Below are 13,820 nucleotides of genomic sequence, written 5' to 3' on the forward strand. Positions count from 1 at the left end.
ATGATATTACTCATCTTAGAACCTTGTAGGGGTTTGATGCAATACTTGGATGCCCTACAAATCTCTCAATGGACCTTGGAAAGACCAAAGTTATAGTGTTCAACAAAGGGGCTTGTGTGATTAGTTTAGAGCACCAACTTACGTTTGATAGAGAAGCAATTGAGATTGTCATGTGCAATATTTGATGTGAGATTCAAATATTCTACTCCTCCATGTAAGGAGTTGCAAAGTTTAGGCTAACATGAGATTTTATAGTACTAGGTACACTTGAGAGACAATATGAACATGTACAATTTCATAAGCGACATTATTGGCTTTTTCACAAGTCAATCACATTGGCATTTCTATATGGAATTGAAATTTGAGAGTCTAGTCTGTACTATACTAGAAGAAAGCTAGTTAGAACACATGATAGATAAAAAAAGATTCTATAATAGCATAGATGACTTGTAACATACCACTTAATAAGGCATTCAAGTATGAAAAAAGGACTTAGTGGAATCACTTATTGCTTTAGGGTTTATTGATACTCCATGACTAACCTAACTCTCAACTAGATTGCCCTTTATCCATGTGTAACCATCTCTCTTTGCCTACTTCACTCTATGTCCAAGCATGCATGTAAACAAAGAAAAGCACTCAAAATGACTACTAGTTATGATAATAGCATAGATGACTTGTAACATACCACTTAATAAGGCATTCAAGTCTGAAAAAAGGACTTAGTAAACCACGTATTGCTTTAGGGGTTATTGATACTCCATGACTCACCTAACTCTAAACTAGATTGCCCTTTATCCATGTGTATCCATCTCTCTTTGCCTACTTCACTCTATGTCCAAGCATGCATGTAAAACAAAGAAAAGGGCTCAAAATGGCATATAGTTAACCTTAGTATCCACTAATATAGTCATCTTGGATGGAGAGAAGCATTTTGATGGTCTCTTGATCCATGGAACAAGCTCGAATAGACTCCTTTTGATCCATGGAACAAGCTCTAATTAAATCCTCTCAATCCTTCTTACACGTCCCACTTATCGGCACTCTCAAGCAATCAAGAGAGAAGAAAAAGAAGAAAGAATACTCTAGATAGCAAGAGGATAAATTCTCACGCATTCTCACACATTCTCACCACACTTCATTAAGCACTCACATTTTAGTATGTCATAGAACATTAAAATCCTCACATGTTGCAAAAGGATATTCAACATATCTTTAAATTGCATAGCGTGATTTTTGAAATCATCTTAAATAGAGATTCCAAATTTACAAAGTAACTTTTGGCATTCTTTATTGTAGAACTTGGAAATCACTTTGAAGTTCTCTTCATCTTTTCGTCCTCAAACTATTGGTGAAATAGAAGTGGTGAATCTTAATCTCTTGTATATATTCAAAGCTTATGTTAATGAGCATAAGTCGTAATGCGATAAATATATTCCATTCACGGAGTTTGACATAGTATTCTTTAAACCCCTATTAATATACAACATTTAAAAAACCATGAAAACCATATTCATATTCTACCTATGGCTTCAACAATACACTCTCACCCTCAGGGTCTAGGGTAGAGCTATCTACCTATGAAAACCATATTCATATTCTACCTATGGCTTCAACAATACACTCTCACCCTCAGGGTCTAGGGTAGAGCTATCTATCAAGGCTTTCAAGTGCCCAATTCATGGTGCATTTCAGCAAACGACGTCTGGAAATCTACTGCTATGTTTTTATATGATCATTCTGTCTCTGCTGAAAAATATAGGCAACCTTCATACGTCAATGCATAGATAGCAAAACAAAATGATAAACTTTTGTCCAATGAGCACAGAAACATCCTATCATGTGTACATCAAGTATTTGTCAGCAACTCAAGAAGCTTCATCTGCCGGTCTGCAAGCTTGGTCATCTCGCAATCTAACTGCACGCCATCATGGCTGATGGAACTGTTTTGTTTTGATGGCAGCATATTGGAACCATCAGCTAGTTCCTTTGCCTGTGTCATTGAACCTTCACACGTTGAACGACTCCCTTTGCCCTGCTGTATCAATATGGGTTCAGGTTTGAATCTTGAATAATTGACGAATCATGTAGAGTGAGGATTGGGCATGCAAAAACATTACTTTGGAATGGATAACTGGTTTTTCTTTACAGCCTTGAAGATGTGCCTTCAATCTGTTGTAATCAGCTGTTATCGTTGCCAAGACTTTGTAACTCTGTTTCATTTTCTGATCAAAGAGTGAGAACAGGTCAGAAGTCCGGAAATCTGAAACTTAACGGGGTGAGTAGAATGAGGCACTTGCGTTCTCTTCTAACCTTTTTCAAGAGTTGATTTTTGGTGGCAGCCTTTGCAACTTTCTCTTCAGCACTCCTGAGCCTTTCATCTTTCTCCATTTCACATTTTATCTATTCCAACAACATGTAATCGAAAGACACATGGTCATCAACAACCTCATTGAAAACAAAGTTCATGCACTCACTGTACTCTTCACAAGGGCAGCCGCAAAGAACTTCACTGCTCCAACATGACACCCTAATGTAATCGAATGCTTCTGATCCCAAGAAGGGATAGGAAGGGTTGAAGACATTCGAATGTCAGTGCGTTAACATGGACCACCTTAGTACCTGCTGCAGAAGAAAACTCAAAAAATCAAGATTATAAACATTACCTGGCACTCGTTCAGCTTCCACAAGTAGTTGTTTTCATCATCCTTCCGAAGTGCCAGAAGTTTAGCAATGTCTTGTTCAGCTTCTGCTAACCTCTGTTGTAGCTGCTCATTCACACATCTACCAAGTGAGTAGATGAACTTGTCAGCCGCTTCAGAGGGATTGTACTATGACCGACTTCGAAGTAGAGTATTTAACTACGAGTTCTGTTTCCATAACCTGCAACTATCAGCATCCTGTTGGTATGCATATGCGTTCTGCAATGCAGCCTGTAGTTGCGCACGGAGTCCAGCAGCTTCGGCATGTACCTCTGTAGCTTCTCTTTGTGATTGCAAGGTTGTCTCTTTGATCAACTTGCATTCTTCCCTGATGTAACGGAGGTCCTCCTGGAGTGCAATGTTTTCCTGTCCAGAAAGTCAATTGGTAGAGTGAGTAAGTCAGTCACGCCAACGAACTTTAAATGGTTGTTTGTTCTATGCATTTTAAGGCACTCCTTGTGCTACTTTGTGAGGGTGGATGTGACGAACTGTTGTCCCATTCTTCTTTGGGCCAGAAAAGAAAAGGAAAAGGGAGCGTGCAATAGCCCACTTGGTGAAGAGCCCAGCATTAGGGATGTTTCTCTTTCTGGATTAGTAAGAAGGCCTTCCCACGCAATGGCTTTGTTAGCCTGTATGCATATAGTGCCCCTTCTTTTGCACATCTGCACAAGTAAACTATGCTCCTCTTTCTTTTCCTTACAGGGCAAAGTTACAAGCAGAAAGCATAGTTTCTATATTCCCTACTAAACTTGGCCATGTGTGAAGACCCCTCTAAATGGTTGGGATTTAGACTCTTCAGTTAAAAACCTAATCTAACCTTTAATTAACCTTTATTGAGCTGACTTTTTAATTGGTCCGATACCTGGGTATTCACAACATAAAGAATGAATATGGTCCCATCCCCCCCGTGCGCTGCCAGGGGGATGATATGTTGCAAGGGAAAAGGACTACTAGGTGAAACTTTGATAGAATACATCTAGGGGTTGTGCACCTTAAGAATGTCGACTTGTCCAACAAAGTGTGAGAAGTTCAGTATACCTAGACATGAAGCCCTCTAGGATTGTGCTATGTCGTAAGTCTCAAGTTTGGGAGATTCTCATACTAGATGTGGTCTATTCGGATGCTGAAGGTTATCTAAAGTTCTCATTAATAGTTGGGTTGTAGCATAAACTTATCACTTAAATGGTGTTTGGTTCTCGCTATTCGTCTCCCATCTACTACTCAATCGACTGCCACCTTTCCTTTTTTGAAACAATCATTATCAAACCAACAAAAAAGAAAAAAGTTCATTGTGGTTCCATCCACCTTTGCAAGAATTGGTAGGCCACTCGGCAGCCAAGGTGCACCCTTTGTCCGATGCCCTAGCCTCTCTAGGTGACTACTTTGACTCTCTCGGTAAGATAATTGCCTCTATAGCCTTGGTAGGCCACTGGGCAAAGCCACTATGCACCCTTTGTCCGATGCCCTGGCTACTTTGGGGTGGGATGCCTTGGGGTAAAAACACATAAAAACCAAAACCACTCGTATAAATTTTGGTTGGCCTTCCTTTCTAGCTTAATTTTTGAGCCTGAGATGGGGTATTGAGCTAACATAAGCATCACATGCTGAGTTAGTCACTTAAATAGTCCCAAAAATGCTTAATTAATGAAAACCCTAAATTGCTACGCAATTGAGAGAGTTTTTAAAATGGTGCTGTGGTACAAGGTCCCAAAACTTTCTATAAATAGACATGTTGTTCTCCATTCATTCTCAATCTCGTTTTTGTAGGTTTCAAGACCTCTAGCTTCATTGCCCACACCCCTTTGCAAAGGACATCTCATCCAAAGTTACCCATTGTTGTCTATATCAGTCTGGTGCCTGCTTCCATGGTCCAACCTGTTTGTTCTCTCTTTCTAGCCATTGCCTTGCTGATCCAGCCACACAATTGCTATGCTTGCTTCCTAGCGACCCCTCTCCAGAGTTGGCAACTACTTCTGGACCACTTTCTACTACTGGCAATCATCCAAACACTGTTGCCTTCCTATTTTTGCTATCACTTGGCTAGAAGGACCACATCAGCATTTGCATTTTTAATCTTTTGTTGCCACCTAGGCTGATCTCCACCTCTAGGTACTTACATTTGCAGCTTTTCTCTCTCCTCACTACCTGTCTGCATCAGATCCAGCTTCCATAGCTGCCTTTGTTGGTGTTTGACTCTCGAAGGCTGCCTTTTGCTATGTTTTGGGATCTATTAGGAGACAATACTTTCTCTCGCTTAGCACCTTTGCCTTTTTCCTCAAGACGAGTTCGGGGTACAATTTTCATTCTTGCATGGCTTATTTGCTGCATGAGTGTTGTATATTCAATATTCAGTCATTCATTTGAATTTCATTGTGTTCATTGTCTCCGAGTTATCCTAATCCTAACTGTATTCTATTGAGTTTATGCATTGTCATATGCTTTCATTTATGTTTTTGCATTATAAACATCATTGCATAAAAGTGCATTTTTCATCACTTGTACAAAGAGAGACATGCATGCTTTGGGTTTGTAGGGTGGGATTGTTTCTCAAGGAGAGATCACTAGACACTTGGGTTTGTTGGGTTTGACACACGCCTATGCTCACAGAGGAGTGTTGGTGATCTACATTGGGACACTGGGGCACTTTTTACACGCCTTACGAGAGATTTTTTTTCCTAGTTATATTATTTTCTATTTTATGTGTCTATGTTACACAATTCAGTCACTTATCATGTTTTACACCTTTCTGGTGTGAACGCACATTAGCAACCCTAAGGTCTAAGGGTTGTACTTTGTACTTTCATTGCACTCTTTGGAATTGCATTGGGAGTCATGTTATGTCTTCACTCTTACTCACTCTACTATCAACTATGTACTCTCAGCTGAGAGCTTCCATCTCCATCCTCACATTTGGTATCAGAGCTACGGGCTCGCACAGTTCATCTCAGCCTCTCGGAGATCTCAATCAATTCCAGTTTCACCCACTACCATCGGCTTGTAAACTCTATCCCAACCTGCTGTTGCTCGTACAGACCTCCAGCACCATCAGCGTTGCCTCTGCCCACCCGCCACCAGTCTTCAGCAGCGCCGCCCTGCTGCCAGTTGCTGTCACCGTCCAGCAGACGCCAGCACCGCCTCCGCCTACAGCAGCTCCTGCCCTAGTCCACTAGCCACTAGTGCAGCACCCCCGTCCTGGTCCCGCTGGCCACCAATGCAGTAGTCACTGCTTGTAGGCCTGCCACCTGCAGCACTGTCCTCTATACAACCTGCTCGCCACCTCTGCCAGCATCAGTGCCTCCTACTCCACTAGATCTATTGGCTCTCACAGCCAGCATTAGAGGTAAAGGAGACACTCATTCATTTTTTATTCAAAAATTTGAAATACACAAAGGAGCTTTTGCCCAAGAAGTTCATTTCCACTCCTAGAAGTGTCTTGGATACACTCATTGCAGAAATTTCTTGGGAAGCAAGTCAGAAAATTTGGGGCTTTTGGGTATTGAGCAGACATTGGCACGTGTACTACAGGTTCAATCTGAAATAGACTGAAATTGTGCATTTTGGATAGCAAAATTTTGGGGTTTTTGCATTGGTTGTATTACTGAGCAATGTTTGTGCATTGGATAGTGTGTATATTGGACAATTGTGATCAACTGTGACACAGATTTGCTAATTACAGCTTGGTGCATGCTGTAATTTCTGTGAATTTCCAAATTTCCATGTTGTTTTAGCTTTGGTTCTTGCTTTTGTCTTCTTTGAAACAATGACATTTACCATGGCCAATCAAGGACAGAATGATTTATTCATATATGTATCCAAGGAGGATAGATTGGATGGCAATAACTATTCTTTATGGTCCTTCATGAATGAAGAATGTGCAGATTGCAAAAAATCTTTTGGATTCTGTTAGTGGTGAGGAAGTCCGTCTTGGAGTTGTGGCTCTTGCAACACCTCCCCCAGGAGGATGTGATCAAAGACTCGCTCCGGCTCAGCCACTTTCCCAAAGATTAGCAGCACAAAAGGCTTGGGACACATGGGATGCTCAAGCATCGTCACTGATTGCATTGGCAATTCAACGGTCTATAATCCCACATATATGGTCTGTAGCTTTTTCATGAGAAGCATGGCTTACACTTGAGCAAAAGTTCATTGGAAAAAATGAGACACGCATCTTTTTCTTAAAAAAAGAGCTTGAGAATGTGAAGATGGTTGAAGGTGATGCCATGCAAGATCATCTTAACAAAATTCAAGACTTGTGTGAGCAGTTAATGAATGTAGATGAGTATTATTCTGATGCACAAATGACCTCTACTATGAATTCCTTGCCACCCTCTTATTTGGCCTTTCACATAGCCTTAAATCTCACCATGAGAATTTCTCCACAACCACTTTCTTCAATTGGTTAGTTTGCTCCTAAAAGAACAGCAAACAAGAAAGAACAGTTGGGTGGATGTTATAGCCTCTAAAAAGGCTCTTCTGGTGAGATAGAAGGGCAAGGACAACCATTCTAGAAATGCTCTGCAGAATTTTGGAAGTTCGGGTACTTCACAGATCAACAAGAAAGAGGAGGGCATACAAGCCAAGCAAGTGCCATTATTGTAAAAAGCCAAGTCACTACATCATGGAATGTAAGAAGCACATTGCCAAGGAGAAGGAGGAGTTAGAAATATCTGTTTCCGATGAACTTTCTACTGCTATAGAGTTCGCGTCTTTTGTTATAGACCGTGACTATTGTTTTTACACTTGTAGTTATGACTCTTCTTGGACCGATAGAGCATTTAGCTCTATTGAGGATGCTAGCACTTGGTTCTTTGACAATGGTGCTTCTAAGCACATTACGTCCTACAGGGATTTGTCTTTCTTTGTTGTTACAGCTCTTGTTGGCAAGTCTATGCAATGTGCCAACAATGCATCTTACCTTATTAGAGCTGTTGGGGAGATTGTCTTGAAAGCCATCGATGGATCTACTTTCTGTTTACAAGATGCATTATATGTACTAAGGATAACGAAGAATTTGTTGTCCATTTCTTCTTTAGGAAATTGTGGTATGCAGGCCACATTTGATGATGACAAATGCATGGTCAAGGGTAAAGAATTCTTGACTTTGGTTTGATTGGCACCTTACATCATGGACTCTATGAGTTAGATGTCTATTCGATTGATCAATCAGTTTATTTAGCATCTACTTTTACTCGTGCTATGTCACAGGCAGAGTTGTGCATGTTCGCATGGAACATGTTAACTATGGCAGTTTGATACTTATGCAGCACTCAAATGCTAGATGGCTTAGCTCTCATGGAGAGACCTCTTGAGCATATTTGTGAGGGATGCATTTTGGGAAAAATGCATTAATTCTTGTTTCCTTATGATGTTGCTTTTAAGGCAACAACCAAATTACAAATTGTGCATTTGGATGTATGTGGACCTATGTAGACAAAGTCATTGGGTGGATGTTATTATTTTGTCATTTTCATTGATGACTTTACTCGTTTTTTTTTTAATCTACTCATTGGTGAAAAAGTTAGAGGTGTATGATGCATTTTTGGCTTTTGTTGCACTTATTGAAAATCAATCTAGGTGAAGGATTAAGATTCTCCATTTAAACCGAGGGGGGGAATACATTTCTTTCTTGTTAAACAATTTAGACTGAGGGGGGAATGCATATCTTCCTTGTTAAACAATTATTTGAATTAGAAAGGCATTGTCCATCAGTATACTATTGCATATACTCCACAACAAAATGCAGAAAGAAAGAATTGGTCACTCATGGAAATGGCCAGATATATGCTAAAAGCTAAGAATATGCTACATGGTTTTTGGATGGAATTAGTTATGTGTGCTTGTCATGTTTTGAATAGGTGCCTTACCAAGGCATTGAAAAATGTCACGCTTTTGAGGCTTAGAATAGCCAAAAACCTTCAATTGGCCAATTTCATACTTTTGGGTATCTTGCATATGCTCATATTCCCGAAGTACTAAGAAAAAAATTGGACAACAAGGGTGTCAAATGCATTTTTGTAATAGGGTACAATAGTGAGAGCAAAGGATACAGATTGTATGATCCTATTTCCAAGAAAGTCTTTGTTAGTAGGGATGTGATTTTTGATGAAAAACAAAATTTTCCCTTGCTGGTTTTGATACATATAAGGTTGCCAATGATATGTTTTAAATGAACAAAATGTTCAGCTAGCTACTCCATTGAGCAATGCAGAAATTCAGCCTATGGCTAATTTGAATATTCAGCAAGATGCTGAATTTGAGGTTTAGTAGGAGCTTGTACATAATCAAGAAGCTAGGTAGATTCCTAGATGGTACTTGCAGACTATGAAAGATAGTCATTTGGATGCTCCTATTGCTAGTCGTACTAGAAGACAAGCCTGTTTGCATGATCATGCTAATACAATGGAGTTGTTATGGCAACACATACACTTGATGATGAGGAGCCTGATTTTTTTGAGGATGCACAATAGAGTGTGCATTGGATGGTAGCAATGCAAGCTGAATTTCATTCTATCACAAGGAATCAAACATGGGATTTAGTGACATTGCTTATTGGGAAGAAAGTCATTGATACCAAGTAGGTCTATAGGCTGAAAAGGAATGCAGACAGATCCATTGACAAGTGTAAGGCTACATTTTTACATGGGGAACTTCAAGACGAAGTGTATGTACAATAGCCCATTGGTTTTGTAGTTGAGGGATCCGAACAATTGGTATGCAAGCTGAAAAAGCTTTGTATGGTTAAAGCAAGCTCCACGAGCTTGGTATTCAAAAATTGATGCCTTTTTACTCAGCCAAGGGTTCATTAACAGCCCATCAAAGTCTACTCTTTACTATGCAAAGAGGGGGGATCCTTGGTTATTTGTCTTTATGTAAATGATCTTATGCTCACACGGACACATGCTGATGAGATTTCAACATTCAAGAAAAATTTGCAACAAACTTTTGAAATGTTAGATTTGGGGCCTTTGCATTACTATTTGGGCATTCAGCTCATTCATGATGCTAGAGGCATTGGATTATCACAGTTCAGATATATTGGTAGATTCCTTGAGAGATTTGGCTTCCAAGATTGCGAGCCAGTCAGCACACCGATGCACACTAGACTCAAGCTATCTTTGCATAATGATAGTGATTTGTTTGACATCCATACATATGCGTCTATGTTATACAATTCGGTCACTTATCGCGTTTTACACCTTTCGGGTGTGAACGCACATTAACAATCCTAAGGTCTAAGGGTTGTACTTTGTACTTTCATTACACTCTTTGAAATTGCATTGGGAGTCGTGCTGTGTCTTCACTCTCACTCACTCTACTGTCAATTGTGTACTCTTAGGTGAGAACTTCCATCTCCATCCTCACAGGGTTATCCCATCGAGGTGGACGTGACCCCTCTGGCATTGCTCAATTAGATGTGTTCATGGGTTTATAACAAGTTTACGTATTGGAACTCTCAATGCTAGCCTCTACATGTGTGACTCAAAGTTACAGAGATAGTGATGACAAGTGTGATCTCCTATTTCTTACCTTTGCTTCCTTGGACACAAAAGTCATTACAAGAATTGGTGCAGCACATCCGCTTTATGATATGTAAGAACCAGGGAAATCACTTAGGTCAGGTATGGGTCTCTTGGCAACTTGTTACATGCCAAAGGATTTGGGTGATGCCGCCTTATTGGATGTTAAGTTTCATATGATAGCTTTGTCAATGGCCTTAAATAGAGTCCTTATGTGAGCAGCTCATTCTTGGGAAGACATTGCTAGGGATTTTATTGAGGAAATTGGCATATCAATGGTCGCACTAGAATCCATGCCTCCTAGTGGCATGCCTTGCATTGGACTCAAAAGACCACAGTCTGTTCCGCCTTCATACATGATTGCTTCTTGCTAGGAGATCTTTCAATTCACTATTTGGAATCCCCCCGACCCTAGAAAGGAGGCTAATTCATTGCAAGCTGAGGTTTTGGCCACATCTAGGTTGCTTGATTGTCTTAATAAGCACATGAAATGCATAAGTGTAATAGGATGGCATGACTGGGTTTGAGAATTGTACAAGATGCTGTCATTCTTGGTCAACCTTGGGCTTATTCTTTCCATGGTATCCGTCGATAACTTTCACATTCCTTGGGATTATAGGCTGATTTGGACCAGCTTGGAGGAACGTCTTTGGTGGTGTTCACCTTTGCCTACATTTAACCTTCATCCCCATGGCTGGACTAGGCTTTTGTACAATGGGATGATCTCTTGAAACAATCAGCCAATGCAGATGGTTAAGGAGAGATGGGTGATTGAAAAAGCAAATAACGTTTGGTTTTGGTCAAGATAGTAAATAAAGTTTGGTTTTGCTAAAGATAGTTGTGGAGGTCTAAGCTTCCTTAGTAGGGGAAAGCTTTCTATGGTGGTCTCTTATTGGGGGTCTCCCCATAGGGGGTATGTTGCACAGTTGCAAGATCTCTCCAATGGTAGTGTGTCTTCTATACTAGATGTGATGAGACTCCTGTTTATCTTTCTATTTCTTGCCCAATTGCTAGACGAGTCTGGGTTTACATTTCTTGAGCATGAACTTCAGTGTAATGATTGCATACAATCATCCATTCTTAAGTTTTGGCCCTCCATGGTCACTTTACAGTTGGAACATCCTTGTCTTTTTCATTTTCTATGTTCGATTGGTCTTTGGCACATGTGGCTGACACACAATGCATTTATTTTTTATTACGCCTCAGGTATTTGTGGTCATGTGGGTTGTGTTTGAGGATTGTTATTATGGCAAGTTGGTTCCATGGTTTCAACTGATGTGTTCTTTAGAGAGCTGGCTGTTTAATGAATGGATATCATTTGCACCACCCAATAGAGGAGAGAGCCATGCTGGAATTTTACCTCCCTTTTGGAGCTGTTGACGTTGTCCAAATTTCCATCGGAGTAATAGCTTGAGAGGGGTCGCACAAATGTTTTTACGACTGCCATGTTGGATTGCAGTAATTATTATTCTGCACATCAGCATGGAGTCTCAGCATTTAAATGTCATCCATTGCTCTGAAAGATGGGGGAATGGAGTGCACTTGGGAATGGGCCCCAGAGTGCCCACCAAGCATGCAGGTAGTGTGCAAGGTGGATCCATAGGTAGGGATGGGCTGACTAGGCAGGGGTATGGTAGTTGTATGAGTAGCCCATGGTGGAGGTGGATGGGAACACGTGGAGTAGAAGATGGAAATCCCTGCGTAGGTGTAACCCAAGGTAAGTGGGATGACGCACCATAAGCCGAGGATGGAATCCCCTATGTCTGAGTGGTCATGTGAGAGGTGAATCTGGGGGTAGTGAGGGGGATGCCCATCACATCCATCCCAAGTGCTATGGGTGTGCTTAGGCAGGGGCATGGTAGTTGTATGAGTAGCCCATGGTGGAGGTGGATGGGAACACGTGGAGTAGAAGATGGAAATCCCTGCGTAGGTGTAACCCAAGGTAAGTGGACTGACGCACCATAAGCCGAGGATGGAATCCCCTACGTCTGAGTAGTCATGTGAGAGGGGGTAGTGAGGGGGATGCCCATCACAACCATCCCAAGTGCTATGGGTGTGCTCATTTGTAGAAAGGTGAGAGGCACTGTGTTAAAGGGTGGCATTCCCTCTGACGAAGTACCATGGTGCAAAGAGGTAGAGAATGGGAAAGAGAAGAAGGTGCTAGGAGCGAAGATGGAAGATCCAACCCTTAGTGTGTGAAGCAGATGTGGAGTGTAATCCAAGATTTCGAAAGAATGAAGAGAGATGATCAAGGGTGGAGGTAGAAGAGGGTGGGATGGGAGGGAAGTGAGAAGTGTATGTTACATGCTCAAATGAAACAAAAGCTATAGATGTACTTGAATTCTGTCAGCTGTGAGCCCCCTCTATTAAAGTTTACATACGCAAAGCCATCCGGATCCTGCACCTCAAAAGAAGAAACATGCGAGGGTTTTGATTCATTCAACTCAAAAGGGTTGTACGAACTTGACACTGGACCTGACTGAAATGATGAAGATGGATCGCCAGACGCTCCAAATGCCGTAAGTTCTCCTTAATCGAAGAGGTGGCCAACCTCACCAACCGGTCCAAATGTGGTAGCAAAGCTTGTAGGAGGGATGTAAACATTACTGTACTTGTTGTGATAGTACTCCTCAAAGTCCTCCTTTGTCATGTTAGTGAAATTTGAAATAGGAGTAGAAAAAGAAGGTGAAGGTGAAAGTGGAGTGTTGTCCTCCTCATTGAGTCCATAATGCCGTCTCAAGGCCTCTAGTGATGGAGAAGCCTGATAGGACATCATAGGAATTGGAGAAGGTGTCTGGGACATTGTGATTCGATTACGAGTCGTATTGTGTGCCTCGCACAAAGACTAGCTCTCCAAAATATCCGCAGGATACTCTTTACAAGAGCACCGGCTCTAATACCATGTGAAGAAAACTGCTAGGGTTTGCACTAAGGAAACACAGAGTGTATGACCACGATAGAAACACAAAGAGACAAATACAGACATAGAAAGTAAAACTCAAACCCTAAATGCAAAAATGTCGAATAGTGAAACCATCATCAGAGAGACGCAAGAAATGACTCCTGTACAACTCCATCCTCGATCCTAGAGGGAGTGGTGGATGGATCCATGTCCTTGTTGTCTCAATCCTCAAGATATCAGCTCTAATCACCTAGTTCAACTCTGATCGGCTGAGAGAAAGTGTAGGGCAGTCAGGGCTATAAACCAAAGGTGGAAGACGGTCAATATCCAAACCATATAGGCTCATCCAAATAGCCATCTACGAAAACCAACACTTATTCTCGCCTCCTGCTGCTAGTTTTCTAGATGAGGTTAGTGCCAATCTAGAGTATCTATGGCATGGAAGTTCCCATAGTCTGTGCCAAAAGGTCACTGCCTTGAAGAGTGCCTCCGTAACTATAGATGTTGCCCCTACCTCTGCTCTGACAATGGGATGTGGGGTGGAGGGCTTACTCCTAATCATGCATGCTATCATCATGATCAGTGGCCTTTCCATGCTATCCCAACCATCATAATAATCCCTCTCTACTCCAATTTGATCAGTGAGTGGGCTAAGACACCTATGGTACAAGCTGCAACCCCATACATCTGCTCCATATA

At 41.3% G+C, this 13,820-nt stretch overlaps 1 protein-coding gene across 2 annotated transcripts in view; it reads right to left on the reverse strand.

Moving 5' to 3' along the window:
* Positions 1-1,375: 1,375 nt before the first annotated feature.
* Positions 1,376-13,820, reverse strand: part of LOC148013871 (uncharacterized) — an 85,747-nt gene continuing 73,302 nt past the window's right edge. The window contains exons 9-13 of one of the 2 annotated variants that reach the window (XM_087666382.1): positions 2,884-3,068; positions 2,667-2,784; positions 2,314-2,403; positions 2,121-2,225; positions 1,376-2,038 (exon numbers count right to left, since the gene is read on the reverse strand). In XM_087666382.1, coding sequence (XP_087522508.1) covers positions 1,850-2,038; positions 2,121-2,225; positions 2,314-2,403; positions 2,667-2,784; positions 2,884-3,068 — 687 coding nt within the window. In that variant the 3' untranslated portion in view covers positions 1,376-1,849. The remainder of the gene's footprint in view (positions 2,039-2,120; positions 2,226-2,313; positions 2,404-2,666; positions 2,785-2,883; positions 3,069-13,820) is intronic. The other variant, XM_087666381.1, reaches the window with a different exon arrangement.

This window comes from Lygodium microphyllum, chromosome 25, assembly GCF_053477565.2.
Source record: "Lygodium microphyllum isolate KBCC chromosome 25, Lygodium_microphyllum_v1.1.10, whole genome shotgun sequence".
In the NCBI taxonomy this organism is placed as follows: Eukaryota; Viridiplantae; Streptophyta; class Polypodiopsida; order Schizaeales; family Lygodiaceae; genus Lygodium; species Lygodium microphyllum.